This window comes from Abramis brama (assembly GCF_963993115.1).
Source record: "Abramis brama genome assembly, chromosome: 19".
NCBI lineage: Eukaryota > Metazoa > Chordata > Actinopteri > Cypriniformes > Leuciscidae > Abramis > Abramis brama.
The window spans coordinates 28,273,562-28,291,397 of record NC_139981.1 but is presented as its reverse complement, the minus strand read 5'-3'; the positions used below and the strand labels follow the sequence as shown (position 1 = coordinate 28,291,397).

General features: G+C 35.7%; 1 protein-coding gene across 2 annotated transcripts in view; it reads right to left on the bottom strand.

The window, feature by feature from the left end:
• micu1 (mitochondrial calcium uptake 1) overlaps positions 1-17,836 on the bottom strand; it is a 96,296-nt gene that overhangs the window by 29,323 nt on the left and 49,137 nt on the right. The window contains exons 5-6 of one of the 2 annotated variants that reach the window (XM_084093720.1): positions 11,791-11,834; positions 11,616-11,636 (exon numbers count right to left, since the gene is read on the bottom strand). In XM_084093720.1, coding sequence (XP_083949846.1) covers positions 11,616-11,636; positions 11,791-11,834 — 65 coding nt within the window. The remainder of the gene's footprint in view (positions 1-11,615; positions 11,637-11,790; positions 11,835-17,836) is intronic. The other variant, XM_084093721.1, reaches the window with a different exon arrangement.

Genomic DNA, 17,836 nt, shown 5'->3' with positions numbered 1-17,836 from the left:
GTGTGTCTGGAAAAAAACCTCAGATGACGCAAAACTTTTGCCAGAGGCGAGAGACTACAGCCAAGTAGTGGGAGCTAGTTCCACATGTTTTCAACCCGCCCATAGGGGGATCTCACGATAAAACGGCCTCTTTTCAGTTTCGAGTCAACTAGTAGCCTAGTTATATAATTTCTTCCGACACTGCCCTCTGTAACCGGTAGGCGTGGCTAGGGAGTGTCCTCGTAGGGCAGCAAAGCAAGTGCATTCTGGGAGTTGTTGTCTTTCATCCACATGAGCCAAAAATACATTTTCTGGCTTTTCTCAGTCTAGAAGGCACCAACTTCTAAAATAATTTCACATTTCTACTACATAAATGACCCAATTTAAATACACATTCATCTTTCCAGCGGTGAAATATCCCTTTAAACCCATTATTCCAGACTCCTGATGTAAACTGTATATAGTACTTTAGTGTCAAGTTAATATGTACAACAAATAAATACTAGTCAGTCTACAGTACCAAGTCAACTCAAAACCTGAGTGCTGAATAAATAAAGTTAAGTCAGCTGCCAAAAAACTGGTGTGTGCCTACAACAACAACAACAACAACAACAACAACTAGTAATACTAGTTGCAAGCAAGCAATAATACAAGCAAGACTTGTAGGCTAGTTAATAAACTGTAAAAAACAGATCATTATAGCCTACTACATGCATCTGTGAATGCTCTTATGTTTTAGATCCCTGTTTCTGTCATTTTTGTAAAATACAATATTTGTAATAACAAGAAGTTTTGCTATAATTATTATATTTTTGAATAATGTTATCTAGTCAAATTTAGTTACGAAGATTTACGCCGATAGTTTTATTATTATTATCTTATAAATTATATTGTACATAAAGAACATTATATTTTTGTTCTCTTGATTTCTTTCTTCTAATGCTTGAAACTAGTTTTGACTGCTTACTTTAATAAACTTTAATAATAATAATGTGAAAAACATATTTACTCTATTGCTTTCAATTGACTTTGTTCTTTACAATTTTATTATTAGCCGTTTACGTGATTAATAGTTAAAATATTTCAAGCAATATTTGTTTAAAAGTTTAAATATTTAAAGGTTCTATACAAGTTTCATTTAATTTGTTAATATTTACTGTTTATAATCAAGGAGTGTGTTTATTATTTTTGCTGTGGTATCCATTTGGGTTTAAATTGTGAAATTTACTGGTATTGTTTTTGATGACAGAAATGGGTGAATAATAATATAATAATAATATAATGGGTGAATAATCCCCTACTTGTACACACTTGCATGATATCTGAAGATCTGGATCTACCAACAGACCTGAGTCAGGGTGGACGGCATATTAAATTTTACACCGATGAAAACGAGGCTGTGAAAAATGTACAATGGCTTGCACTCTATAAAGATCGAATAACTTTCAAAACTCAAATTGTTTTATGGAGTTTTTGTCTAATGAACTTGAAAAATGTTTCTCAAGCTGAACAATTGCCATGCTGGTAGATAAAAGTACAATCCACTGAACACACTTCCAACCTCAGCCTCATTTTATTCCCGTTGGAAATCAAAAATGGCATTATCCTGACTAAGGTCTATGGCTGACTGGTCTGATCCCCAGTGCTGCATTATTCATGCACATGAGCATTTGCACATGCATGCACATAACACACTCTTGCTTTCTCTGTGCAGCACACAAAGAAGAGTGTCTACGCTCAATAATTCAGCAGGGAGAGACAGCTGGCCTCCCTCAATGCTATTCCATAACAGACTCTACTGCACATGTGCACACGCTAGACCTTGAGTGTGTGTGTGTGTGTGTGGTTGGGGGGTGGTATAAAGTGTGTGGGCGTCAGCAGAATGGAGTGGCAGAATCTTCTAGATCAATTCAGATTAATTCAAAGTCCTTTAGCACTGCCTTGATGTCCCGGGCAGGTCCTGTGCAAACTTGGGTGTGACGCATAGTGGTGTGTCAGTGCGCATATTTGTGTTTTCCTGTCTAGATTGGTCTGAACATGCTGTGTGTGTGTGATCTAAACATTGAGCAAAGGTCACCACCGCCCACTTTACAAATAACACAAAGTCTTAAAGGTGAAGCATGTCATTTGTCAATGTGAAAATATCAGTTTAATATGCAGAGCATGTAAGTAAGCCATTGACTAATTGTGTAAATATTGTGGCGGTTGCTGGAGCGGTTTGACATGCCGGCTTCTGGTTCAACCAGTGGACTGGGACTACCAGTTTGATCAAACAACGGCAGAGGAGGGAAGTGATTGGGAAAGTTGTTTGGAAACGGTCATTAGTAGTGTTCGCTAAAGCATGTGTACTCATGCTTGAGGTTAGACATTTGAATTTCCCTAAGGTATAAAACTTTGGTGCATAAGTGTTTGTGCTACAGACTTGAAAGATATCTTTAATTGTGTGGCTTAATGGAGAGAGGTGAGCTAATACACTGATAAAATGATTTTGTGGTGAAGTAAATACTACAGAAAAAAACACAATGTAGTTTACATGAAAAAGTTAGTTCAGGCAAGAATTTAAAAAACTAAGTAAAAATCTATATTAGTACTCAATTCAGGCGTGTAGAAATGAAAGCGTAAATATCAATGTTATAAAATTAAGTAAAATTACTTGCACTGGGCCTTGAATAATTAATTAGGTTGATTTTTCACTGTTTCATCATTGCTTTTGTTGTTAGGATTAGTAACTTGCCATTTTGTGACATTTGGAGTTCATTTTCTACTCAAAATGACACATTCAAACACAAAAACGATCCATCAAATGTTACCGTCATTGTGTATTATCTACCAAGTATTGAGGTCTCTGCGTTCACGCATCGCGTAACTTTTGAAATGTAGATATTGTGTCTCATGCAATATCTATTGTATTATTCACTTAGTTGTTTCTAAGTAAAGCATATACTTTAAAAGTGTGGTTTAACTCAATGTTATATTGTCTGAGTGAAATGTCTTGCAAAGGAAACTTCAACTAAATAGATATTACTCAACCTTTTACTAGCCAAGTTAAAATGACTTATTTTCTTTGTTACTTTCACTTAACTTAGTTAAGTAGAGTTTACTTAATTCCATATGTGAAATTTACTTAAAAAATATTCGTGCAAAAACCTGCCAAAATAAGTAATTTTTACTTATTGTTTTTTTCAGTGCATGCTTCTACATGGTTTTCATCTGGCTGATGATAAACTGGCATTAAAATAGACATACATTGAGGGAGGGAGCTGAGCCAAATCTACAGATCTGAATGTAATAAAGGGCTCTTTTTGATTCAGCCTAGTAACCACCCAGAACACCATAGAAACTACCAATATAGAAACATCCTGGCAACACCACTAACAGATTCTTTAAACCATTTAGTAATCTTTTTTCAAATCAGTTCGGTGCCACAATCACCACAGAACAAACAAGCATTTGCAAGCATGGCAAATAACTACACTGTCCAAAAAGCTAGTTTTAGATTTCAAAAACATGCCACTGTATACTAAAGAAAAACTTTTAAACTGTTTAAACTGTTGAAAACGGGTGTCCATGTGGTGATGTTTATGTCGATTTAATTTTTTAAATATTTTTATTGAGCAAGGATGCATTAAATTGATCAAAATGTGACAGTAAAGACTTTGCATTGTCACAAACCAAATTATATTTCAAATATTCTTTTTTAAACTTTCCATCCATTCAAAAATTCCCCCCAAAATTATGATTTTTACAAAAATATTAAGCAGCAGAGTTTTCAACATACACTAGATATAATAAGAAATGTTTCTTGAGCAGCAAATCAGAATATTAGAATGATTTCTGAAGGATCATGTGACCCTGAAAACTAATGTAATGATGCTGAAAATTCAGCTTTGCCATCACAGGAATAAATTACATTAAAATAAATATTGAAATAGAAAACTGTTATTTTAAATCATAACGATATTTCACAATATTACTGTTTTACTGTTGTATGTTTGATCAAATAAATGCAGCCTCGGTGTAACAGAAAACACCCCAAATGCTACAACTGTCATGTGGCCATAAGATATGTGATCCAGCGTGATGTTCGCTCCAGTAGCACAAACACTATTAGCCTCTCAAATCAGCTCTCCTGGAAAATGCACTGTCAATAACTTTACTCCTCCTTTGCTGTAGTCATACTATTCAAATCTCTCTTTTCTGCTGAGCTAATGCTCTTCTGCTCGTCTGGCCGTGGTTTATTACCCATCCAGTGATTTTTAATGAAATGTAGAGGCTTTTAATGCATTGTTTGGCCAGAGCTCCACATCTGGGAACTTATGCTGATTTTGTCTCTGACAACTCAAGGAGAAGAAGGAGAGAGAGAGAGAGAGAGAGAGAGAGAGACCGAGAAAGATGGATTAGGAGGTCTAGTGAAATTTTCAGTAGACCCCTACAGAGGCTAAATCACGCATACACGCACACACACGCAGTCCCATGCAGCTTGGCACTCGCCCCATACCTGCCAGAAGTCCTGCAGAGAGGGAGGGGCGCACGGAAAGGGAGGGGATGGAGAAGTAAAAAGATGGCAGAGAAGAGAATGATGGGGTTTATTGGTTAGATGGACACAGGAAGAGCCGGAAGAGCACAAATTAATAACAGTCACCACAAACGCAACAAAACTATCATATACTTAAATAAAAACAAAACAATGTAGGACATCTTGATGCCTGGAGGAACAATGATTTCATGTGTTAAAAGAGATTGATCACAGATATACAGTTATATGTTCATACAGGTAAATACATATCAGTGTTGGGGAGTAATTAGTTGGAAAATATTGTTGGAAAACATATATAGTGTTTGCAAAACACCTGTGCGCATTAAAAGTGGGCTGAGTGGAACACACACAATCGCTCTCTCACGCACACACACACACGCAACCCGTTTTAGATGTGAAAGTCACACTCGCAAAGCACCAGCTGCGATGACCTGCAAATTACTGTTGATGGATGATGAACAAGAAGGTTAAAAGTGCTGGTGTGTTCACACATTTGCAGAGAGCAAAACAATTACACAAGAGTGTTTATTAGCATAGTGCACCCATGCGTTAACTGCAGAAAATACCGTTTCTGGAATTTCGTTATTGCCATCCAGGATTTAGTGGCATTGGCGACATGAGGAAGTGTGTAAGAAGAAGAGAGGGAGAGGGATCCAGCAGTCCTGCCGTGAGCCCGTATGGAGCAAACCAGGCACGAGATTTGACAGAAATATGGAAATGAAAAATCACAAGACATTGTCCACATCCCACAGGCTGCACGCTGGCCGACAATCCCCAGAAAAACAATTTGAGAACGAAAAAGAGATAGAGGGAAATGGAAATGGAAAGCGGGCATATTTCACACAACTCGGAAATCGAATTTAGCTGGTAAAATAACACACACAAAAAAAGCTATAGATCTAAGACATGTTAACGTATGTATCTTTACAGACTGAGGTACAACGCGCAGGATTTTAGCATGGTTCTGCTATAGTTACTACAATTATTGTTACTACCATAAAACTGTAATTACTTATGTGATCTCTTTCAGACAATACAAGCTCACACAATCTTTTTGTATGGAGTGGTAGCCACAGTATTGTGCTAATAATAACTCTGGTAACTATGGTTTTTGGTAAATAGGGTTGTCACAGTTTTAAGGTGGAAAAGGATCAACCAATGACGTGGGTTTGGGGGCGGGACTATCAACAGTATTTTTTTGGGAGACCCGTTTAAAACGGGTTTTATTTTTCCAATTCCATTTGAATGGCAGAAATTAGACTCACTCAAATCATTGTATCCTTGAGCAACTGACCAAGAGCTACTTCCTTCACTTTCTCAGCTGTGCAGGAAAACAACAAAAACAAAGCTGATCTTGCGTAATACAGAGCAATTGTGCGTGTTTCAGTGTACTGAACCGCTATGCATCTTGCATGTACAGATGATACTAAAAAAACCTGGTGCGGTTAGCTGTGAAAAGCTTCATTGCGAAACTGAAGAGTGATTTATCACCATCTGACTTGAGAATGATTCACCAACTCAATACTACTAATGTCGAAAACAAATGTGCCTAGATAAAGTGTGCGTGTGAACAGCACAAACAGTACACACAGACATTAGGTGACCCAACCCAGTCCAGAGATCAGCCAGTTCAAGGTGCACCAGTACCGTAACAGCTGCTCTCTGACTGGGTCATTTGACAAATGTTCCCTCTTAATGACTATGGAGACAGGAGACTGTTTCCTGTACAAGGAAAATGGGACCTGAAACCACAAACAACCCTGAAGAAAACCTCAGCTGAGACCAGGATGAATGCTTGTGATATTGGTGGACTAGTCTAACCATAATGTTCACCAGAAAAACAGAGCCAACCATCTGCTGAAGATGGTTGACTTGCTGCACCGTTGGTGGTTAGTTAGTTAAAATAATAGTTCACCCAAGTATGACATTTTGGCATCATTTACTTTCTTCCATCAAACACAAGTCTGGATCTGAACCTTTTTATGGCGAATAGCAAGGCTATGCTGGTTAGGGTTGGGTATTTTAGTGATTCCAATTCCAATTCTGATTCTGCTTATCGATTCTGCTTCTTAATGATTCCCAGTTTCAATTCCAATATGGATAAAAAAGTCAAACATTTAGATATCAAACATATTTATCTCCGTCTTTTTGCAAAACATTCTGTTGCAGCTGAATACCATGAACAAAAATCAGCAGCCTAAAGAACTAACTAATAAACTAAACTAATCTAGTTTATAGATTAATCCTTATTAAAGTTACATAAGTTATTCAGTCAAGATTAGTGAGTGATTTTCTTTTTCTTTTGTTATTCGATTAACAGTAACTACACAGAGAGCAGCAGGTTTATTAGGCTGCTGTCACTTTAAGACAATGCATGGATCCAATATATACTGATATACATGTGTTTTCTCTTTCTCAACTGTTTATGTTCACTTAAGATATTTGACAAAGTTTTCAAGAAGATGCAAGAGACCTCAATTCAGTATTCGTGCACTATATGAGAGACAGATTTTTGTGTACGCACACTGGATGTGCCCACTAGCGCGCGAGTGCCGAATTGAGTTCTCTTTTGTGTCTTCTTGCACTTGAGTGGTTTAAAATTACATTAAAATGTTCACACAAGAATTGATAAGCAGAATCGAAATTTAATTTTATAAATATCATCCGATTCCAGAATCGGAATCGATTTTCGATTCCCAATCCTAATGTCGGACCAGCACTAAAAACATAAACCAGCCAGTCTAAGGGTAAGTTTACATGACAACAATGTACTTAGAACAGAAAAGTACAGACGACAATGCTGTCAAAACGATCCCTGTTCACACGGATTCGCAAAAAAAAAAAGACTAAAAACACTGTATTCTGCTGCCAGGTCTGTAGTTGGCGATGTCACTTTATAAAGAAACACTATGCACCTATAGACTGAACATGTAATACGCATGTGCATCACGTTACTGTTTTCACAAATTTGTGTTTTTGTAGTTTACACAGCGACGATAACTTACCGTTTTCAAAAACCTGAACTTTGAAACCCATTTTCAAAATTTCGCTTTTTTAGGCGCACGAAATTCCGTTGTCGTTTAAATTAGTTTTTAATCTAATTGCATGATTTGTATTATCTTAGAACTGCACATTTCTGAAATATGGACATTACTTGGACACAGTCACCTCTGATAACAGATCATTTTAAATTGTAATGTAGGGAACTCCCGCACACTATCTTAACTTGCAATTTAATTTTTATTAATGTACAACGTTTCGGTCACACGACCTTCATCAGGAATAAACAAATGTTAGAATCCCACGCGGTCTGAGAATTCCCACACTCCAACACTATGCAAACAGAACAAACTGTTTTTAAAGAAATGGAGCGAGATTCTCAACAAGTGTTCTATGGATTTGATGCTTCTGATTGTGGAACAAGTATCTGCGGATGCCCAGGAGACCCACGAAAAAATCGTCCTACTCGAAGAAAAGATCAAATCTACTTCCCAAATTGACTTCGACTCCTTGCTTTCCTCGATCAAGTCATCTACTGAGAAATATCGAGATTATTTGAAAGACATCAAGTTGAAAAAATACAAACGAGATACAGAGGATTACCTTCGGAATGAAGTTTACCCATGGGATAGTAGACCAGCCACTATGCCTGACATGAGAGACAGTGTTATCCGAGAGGCCAACGCACCAGCCCGTGGATCATCTGGAGCTACGGTTCGATTTCGCAATCGGATAAGAAGAAATGGAGCGACCTTTTTCAATGGACAGAGTGATTCTACTGAGAGTGAGTTCACCATGGACAGTGATTCGAGTGCACACGCTTCGACTTCTTTTTTAGACAGACGAGCCCCTCCACGGAGACTACAAAGAAGAAATGTCGAAGAGGTTTAAGAGCCTCAAAGAAGTTTACGACCGTGGACTCGCAGCTACTCAAAGAGACGGTAATCAATATTTCTGAAAAGGAACTATCTGATGATCAAACTGTGGTTTTATCTAAAGGACTATCTTTTGTGCCTACTAGTGGTGTTAATTGTTTTGGTCTAAAGGTGGATCTGTTCAAATGTTTTAGACAGATGAAACTACGGTATTTTTTCTCCAAATCAGAGTCGGGTTCATCTATGACACCTTTTAGACCTAAAAGTAATTTTTGCCCTAATGTGTCTAACCACACTATTCATACTTTTTGTCGTTTGGTCGAACAAGAGGTGATGGAAGCTTGCTCTTCTAGTAATAAAATTTCTCATAATCTTTCATTGAATGAGAAAAAAGCTTTGACCGAATTGATAAGTGACCCAAGCATCATTATAAAACCTGCTGATAAAGGAGGGGCTATTGTAGTCCAAGATACGAAAAAATACCAACACGAAATTCTTTCACAATTACAGAATATTAAGTTTTATAAAAAACTTCCCAGTGATCCTACCAATACTTATCGATCGGAGATATTGTCATTTTTAACAAATGCTAAAACAGAGGGTTGGATATCTCAATCGGAGTTTAAATTCTTGTATTGTCAACACCCGATTAAACCTGTTTTTTATACTCTTCCTAAAATTCATAAGAGACTTATTGACCCTCCAGGTCGTCCGATTGTGGCACAGACTAATTCCCTCTTATCTCCTTTATCTCTGTATGTTGATTTTTTTATAAAACCTTTTGTTTATTCGTTACCAACTTACATTCGAGATTCTACTGATTTTATCAATAAGATTTCCGAGTTACATGATTTAACGGACATTTCTTTATTATTAACTTTGGACATAAGTTTATATACGAACATTTCACATGAAAAAGGACTTATTTCCCTTAGACATTACCTTTCGTTACGCGAGGACTCTAGTCCACCATCAGACTTTATCATCGAGATGGCTTCGTACCTTTTGAAATATAATTATTTTAGTTTTGATAAGGATTTCTTTCTTCAGATAAGTGGGACAGCAATGGGCTCGAATTTTGCCCCTAACTATGCCAATCTATTCATGGGTTTTTTCGAGGAGAGTTATGTATTGAATACAGAAAATAATCCTTTCTATTCAAAGATCCTCAAATGGTATAGATACATTGACGATATATTTTGTGTTTTTTTGGGGGATCACGATGAGGCTCGAGAATTTGAGACATATTTGAATAGCTTGGTCGACGATTTGGAATTTACCTCTGAAATTAATTCGTCTAGAGTACACTTCCTTGATATGTGGGTACAGAAGAACGAAGGCAGTTTGACTACAACTTTGTTTACAAAAGAGACTGAACGTAACACACTTTTACTCGCTACCAGTTTTCATCCGACTTTTAAAAAAAAGGACTGCCTAAGAGTCAGTTCTACAGATTAAGGAGGATTTGTTATTCTGATTCCGACTTTATTGAGAAATCGAAAATCATGAAAAATAAATTTTTGAACAGAGGTTACCCTTTAGATTGGATTGATGAAGGATTTAATACAGCTTTTAAAAAGACACGGTCTGAATTGCTAAAAAAGACGACAAAAAAAACAAGAAAGTATTCTTTTGCTTGTATTACAACACATTCACCTAAGTCTTACATGATAAAATCAATTTTAAAAAACACTGGCATTTGTTGTCTTCTGATTCGGAGTTGAGCGATATTTTTAGACATCCTCCTTTGATTGTATACAAACGCGCTAGGAATTTAAAAGACAGCTTGGTACATGCTCAATTTCAGAGCATTAGTCCTCATGCATCTCAGAGTTTACTTAGTCCTATACAGAAGGGCAATTATCGTTGTGGGAATTGTGCTCAGTGTAATAATACTTTTAAAACATCATTTTTTTGCCATCCTAGAACTGGCAAAAAATATAGCATCAAATCTGTGATTACTTGTGTCTCCACTCATGTTGTGTATTTGATCCGTTGTCCTTGTGGTATAGGCTACGTGGGAAAAACGTCACGTCAATTGAAACAAAGAATTAGTGAACATAAGAGTTCGATCAGAAGAAAAGATATTAATTATCCAGTTGCGTCACATTTTGTAACTTTGAATCACGATGTTACCTCTTTACGTTTTTGTGGGATTGAGAAAGTAACTTTGCCACCTAGAGGTGGAGACATTGAATTACTTCTACAGAGACGCGAACTCTTTTGGATTTACACCCTTCAAACTTTATCACCTATGGGTATGAACGATGAAGCATTATTTAATGTAATGTTATAATGATGCAATTATTTTGTTTGACGTGGTGTTTCTATCCTACTATGTATTCACAATGAGTTTGAGTGGCCATGGAGCCTGAGTGTTGTAACTGTTTAGAATTACAATTTGATGCTGTTTGATGACTATGTGTTGATTATGTGTTTTTAGATGATCTTGTTAGCCTATAGGGGGATCTTTACTGATTGTTGTAACTATCATTATGTAATTGTGTATGATGTGGCTGATTATGTATTCCCTTAATTATTTACAGATGGAGCTCTGTTAATTGGTCATGTGTTTATCTTAAAAGAGATGTATTTTAACATTTGTTTATTCCTGATGAAGGTCGTGTGACCGAAACGTTGTACATTAATAAAAATTAAATTGCAAGTTAAGATAGTGAGCGGGAGTTCCTTATATATTGTAACGTCCTATCTGGCCTCATTATCCAACGCACCTATCACTTACAGGTGTGCGATGGAGTTCGTGCACAAATTGTAATGTAGTAAAGTTGTTTTTGATACGATATGTATTGTGAAAAGCGCTATACAAATAAATGTGAATTGAACTTGACTATTTAATTTATTTTAAATTGAGTACATTATTTATAATATTGGAAATTACATTTGTTATAAACCATCTCTAAAATTAATAATTGGTTTTGACCAAAATTACTATATCTGTGCCTTTCTAGTACTAACAAAAGAACTAAACAGAGAGACCAAGCATCTGAGGCAAGGATAGACACGTATAAGACAGACAGAGGTGTGTTTAAAGAGGTTAGTCTAGAGACAACGAGATCAGTTTTTTGTAAATTACAAAAAAAACATGACAAAATAATGAAAACAAATGTCCCTGATGACAATGTACAACTTTTCATGCAAATTTGTTCAAGTGTGCAACGAGGTTTTTAGATTGTACAAGAGAGAATGTTTTAAAGCATGCTCACGATTGAGCTGTAGATGAGTTTCTGTGGAGAGAGAGTGAAAGATTTTTATGAAGAGTGAATGAGAACAAACGTCTCCATCCTGCGTCATCCTGTCGAGCTGCACAATGGCAAAGTAACTATTCGGTTCCCACTCACTCGCCCACATATGCACACGCACACAGATCTCGCTGCTTACCTTTCCATCATAGCGTTTCACCACAAACTGATCCAGACCAAGGTCTAAGAGAGACAGAGACAGAGAGAGAAACAGTCAAACATGGTGGCTCTGCTCCAAAACATAGCAAATATTGGAGAAAATAGGCAATTTTAATCACACTGCACAACATTTTTCATACTGAATGTATAAGTAAACTTCCGATCAAAGTTTTTTTTAAATGTTTTTGATACAAGAAGTCTCGTATGCTCACCAAGGATGCATTTATTTGATCAAATGTTGTAAAAACAGTAAGATTGTGAAATATTATTACAATTTAAAATAACAGTTCTGAATATATTTTTTAATATAAAATGTAATTTATTCCTGTGATGCAAAGCTGCATTTTCAAAATCACTCCTCCAGTCACATGATCCTTCAGAAATCATTATGCAGATTTTCTGCTCGAAAAACACTTCTTATTACTATCAATGTTGAAAACATATTTTTGTGGAAATGCATTAAATTGATAAAAAGTGACATTAAAGACATAACATTACAAAATATTTTTATTTCAAATAAATGTTGGAATTTCTATTCAACAAAGAATACTGAAAAGAAAAAAAGATCATGGTTTGCAAAATAATATTAAGCAGCACAACCGTTTTCAAAACTGATAATATAAAAAACAATTCTTGAGCACCAATTGATGGATGATTTTTGAGTTTGTCCCAATACACTCTGGGATCATTTTCTCTTTAAAAGATAAATGTGACGGTGCTTTAGAATGTGGTCAAAATACATGATCATGCGGTCTACCTTTTAGAACAGCTTTCACTGTGAGAAATGCTGACTAAATAGGCAACTTTACTAGAATTTAAGAGATTTTTTATCACACTTAAACAAGCATATTTGTATAAGCATCTTTGACTCCCAGTAGTCATTTACATTTATAGATGTCACTACAGGAACTGGGCGATTACTGACGTGTACAAATGATTAATATAAGCTATTAAGGCTCATTTCCGTGTTCCAGAAGTTCCAAATAAATGTCATAGTCGTTCAGCATCGAATCATTTCTCCATTAGTGTAACTGAATGCAGTACAGAGCCGAATGTGACAGAGTCTGCTGATCTAGGGTCAGCTTCATGAGCCAAGACTTCATCCACTGTACAATCCATTAAAGGAGCTTTGGGGTTCAATACAAGCTAAGATTGATTAACACTGAAAATAAGTGACTCTTGTAAAAGATTGTGTTTAAAGTAATGCATTTACAATGGAAGTCTACGGAATAGAAGAAGTCTCATGCATTCATTTGATCAAAAATACAGTAAAAACAGTAAAATTGTGAAATATTATTACAATTAACTGATTTTCCATATTAATAAAATGTAATTTATTACTGTGATGCAAAGCGGAATTTTTCAGCATCATTACTCCAGTTTTCAGTGTCACATGATCCTCCAGAAATCATTGTAATATGCTAATAATAACATTTCTTGTTATTATCCATGCTGAAACAGTTGCGCTGCTTGATATTTTTGTGGAAAGCGTGATCAATTTTATTCAGGCTCATTTGATGCATAAAAAGTTCAATATAACAGCATTTATTTAAAACGGATTATTATTATTATTATTTTTTTTTACATTTAAGTGTCTTTACTGTCAACTTTGATGTGTCCAATTTAATGTGTCCTTGGTGAATAAAATTATTGAAGAAGAAAAAATAAGAAAAAAAGATTTGTACCAACTCTAAACTTTTGCATGGTAGTGTGTATTATATTTATATTTTTATATTTTATATAAACATGGCAGATATCTAAATCATTATGACTAATCATATCTTTTGGTTTCTGTCTATCAAATTCCAAAGATTAAAAAGCACCTTTAAACATACCTTTTATTTGGTATTTAAATAATATTTTAATAAGTATTTAAATCACTGGGTTATTAAAACATTTTTATTTAACATATAAATTAAATTTTAAAAATTATATTGCGATATATTTTGTTACCATCATATAAAATTGCTCACACCAAAACCTGTTAATTACACGTGAAAATGATAAGGAGACATGTGAAATGAAATATGAAATACAGATCGGGATCGAAGTCCAGAGTTTTAGTTATGAAGGGGTGTTTTTTTTTTTCAATCAATGTCATGAAATTAAATATATTTTGGTCTTTTTGTTTTTAAATAAACCTTTGACTCAAACTATTCATCTATATTTGTACTGATCATAATTCCAGCACTATAGCTGTTCAACCCTAGTTAGTCAAGTTAGTCAAACATTTGAGTGACAGGTGAGGTCACGGCAGAGATTTCGACTGAAAAACCGGGCCTAACTCCTGTTTGAAGCCTGGATGGCCTTTGAGCCGAGCGTATCTCTCTAATTCTGCTGCTGAAACAGGATGAATTATGGAACAGCTTTCCTCGCAGCCAGATGAATAATGAATTTTATGTTCACTTCCACGCTCCCTCTCTTCACAACCACTCTTCTCTCCCTGAAGAAAAGCCCAACTCTTTAAACTACCTTAAATGACATCCCACACTGCTCTGGCATGCCGTGGGTCTGTGAAAAGAGAAAGAAACATACTTTACAGCGAGAGACTTTCCGAATGACTGCTAGTTGCAGGTATATTTCACACTAGATAAATGTCAGCTAACAGAATCTCGACGCAAACACTCTTTAGTCAAACAGTCAGCATTTCTCGGTCTGGATGTCAAATGGTCTCTTATAAATACATCAAACCTTCGTGTTTATCACAAATGACAAAAGGGCTCAGTGAAAATGGAGACTTTATCATAATGGGTGTCACACATAATTCAAGAACTCTTCCAGCAAACAATTACTTATTCACTATATTTACATAGTTGTCAGGAAAACAACGAGGGAAAAAAAGAAAACACTTTGTCTGGACCCAACGAGGCACTAAACTAATAAAGCTGGTGAAACTGTTCTTTGTAATTACGGTCACAGGGCATTTGGCTAAGAGGACAACGGAGGAAGCGTTTCGTACTAATTTGTGGCGTTTCCCACTCTATAAGAAAACTGAAGACAGGAGTAATGGCTGCTGAAAATTCAGCTTTGCCATCACAGATAAACGATATAGATAACATTCGAAAAAATATTAAAATCAAATAAATGCAGCCTTGGTGAGCATGAGATAATCCTTTAAACAACATTAAAAAAATCTTAATTATTCCAAACTTTTAACCTGTGGTGTATATGTAATTTAATGTACTGTTTCAGTATTCCTGAGCAATGTCAAGGTCACGGGTTCGATTCCCAAGGAATATGGGTGTGAACATAAACTCTTGAAATAAATAAAAGTCACTTTGGATAAAAGCATCTGCCTAACGCATAAATGTAAATGTAAGAAGAAAATATAATAAAAGGGGTGGGCGGTGTGGTGGTATACAAGGGGCAATGCGTGATGTAGAGACTTTGTAATATCATTTACTATGTATTAGCGCAGCAGGCAGGACTGTGTTATTTACACTTGAGAATGATGAGGAGACATTAAGTGATGTAAAAATATAGATTGGGACACGTCCATGAATAAGTCAAGAGTTTTTAGTTATTAAGTGGTGTTTTGAAATTAAATACATGTTTGTTTGTTTGTTAGTTTCTTTTTTTTTTTAAATAAACCTTTGACTCAAATTATTATAATATAATTTGTAATGACAAATTTCACATTAAATTAGAAAAATAGTGGTCTCAGACATTTGGAACGCTCTTCAGACTTCAATTAATGTGTAGTAATGTGTGTGTATATGGCTATTTTACAATGGCTTCAAACATGTCTCAACCAATCAGAAGTAGCCTCAGAATTTAATCTGTTTTATAATATTTATTTTCATTTTTGCTTGGTTTTTAACTCAGAAGTTATATCATTTGAAAGTGTTTTGATGTCAGACTTTAAAGTTTGAACACTTCACAAATAAGGTTTCATTAGGTAAAGGTGGTAAATGTAACTGTTTCACTCTACTAAAGCATAAAACTATCATAATATGTTTGTATATATTGAGGAAACACATATGATTTCACATACTCGTTTCTCTGAGAAACACTTCTACAGCCAGTTATTTTACTTTGAAATGTGCGTTTCCAGGCTGGAATGTTTGTTATTGTTTTGCTCTGTGATACTGCACGTTGCCAATTTTCATTGTCCATTGCGCTCGTTCCTGTTACGTGTGCTCAAACTGGCAACTCGTGCGAGCGCCGTCCAGTCTGAGGAGCAGGAGGCGGGACAAACCACGATCTCCGATATTTTGAATTTGACTGCAGTACCTGTTTCGTCCACTATACAAACCACATCATTCTTACATACTGCACCTTTAACATTAGATAACTACTTTAGTTAACATGAACTAAGAATGAACAACACTTCTACAGCATTTAATCATAGTTAATGTTAATTTTAACATTTACTAATACATTATTAAAATCAAATGTTGTATTTGTTAACATTAGTTAATGCACTGTGAACTAACATGAACAAACAATGAGCAGCTAGACTTTTATTAACTAACAAAGATTAATAAATACAGTTACAAATGTATTGCTCATTGTTATTTCAAGTTAGTTAATGCATTAACTAATGTTAACTAATGAGACCTTATTGTAAAGTGTTACCAAAATAATAAAGAACCTTCCATTAGTAATCTGTTTAATCAATTGTATTATATAAAAAGATGGTTATTTATAATTGCCCAGCTAAAATGACTATACTGTGATATATACTGTTACTGTGATAAATTAATGATAGTCTATGGGTGAAATTGTGATCATACCACCCACCATCATGCTGGTAGAGCAATGCTTATAATAAAAGGAAAAGAAATAAGGAGCTGGACAAGAAGAGAGCAGGAGAAAGCGATTAAAAGCTGTGGAGGTGTGTGTCGTGCGTCTGAGGACTGCTGAGGTGGGCTGTATGGACACAGAGCTGGTCACTGCCATCATTTAGAGTCCAACAAAAGAGGATAAAGAGGAAGACACAGCCAGTACCACCGCTTACAAGTGAACAGTGAATACTGTACTTTCATTTAGTGATTGCAGTCAAATTTGTGCTTAAAGTGCAAATTTACTATCCACTTTGCTTTAATAGTGGCCATTTTTCTTAGCATGGTCTTACTGACACAGCCCTGTGATTAAAGCGCATCTGAATGTATTACATTACAGAAGCGCCCAAGCTGTCAGACCGTGGCACAGAACGAAGTGCACTTCTTTTGCACAAGTTTGGTCAGGGTTATGTCCTCTACTGTCTTGTACACAAGTGCTAAAAAGCCTTACATATACATATATATATATATATATATATATATATATATATATATATATATATATATATATATATATATATATATATATATATATATATATATATACACATACACACACACACACACACACACATATATATGTGTGTGTGTGTTTGTTATTTAAAGGGCGCATTAGTAATATACGCCTATAGGAGGGTCCACAACGCGCGTACACTCTGCTTATTACACACGCAGCAGCACACAAACATGGCAAATATTTAAAATAAAAGGATTACAATGTAAAAGTTTATTATTGTGTACATAAAGATATGCTTGAATCCGGCTTGTCCCGTAGATGGTCTGCTTGCGCGCTTTAACCTCGCTCACGAGCAGATCCGTTTCCTCTCTGGAGAAGCATTCAGTCTTTCCGCTTGCTAATTCCGCCATGTAAATAGCGAATCCACCATGGCACGAGCGCAACTGGCTTTTAAAGGGAATGGGAGATGAGACTCTGTTTTTTTTTTTTGCATGTTACACCCAAAACACACCCATTACTCATTAAGAGAATAGAGACAACCCTTTTAGACCATGTCCCAGGTGCGTTAAACTAGCAAAAGTGGATTCGGACACGGCCTAAGTGCACTTTGCGCCGTGCACTTTAGACCATGAGCTTAGATCGGTAAAATAGGGCCCATTGTATGTATGTTTCTGTTCCTCACCCAAAACTATAATGTGTCTTCAAAACACTTTTTGAGCAGATATGGTCGCTACAAATGGTTATTTATTGTATGGGAAAACAACTGCGTGGAGATTCTTTAAGAA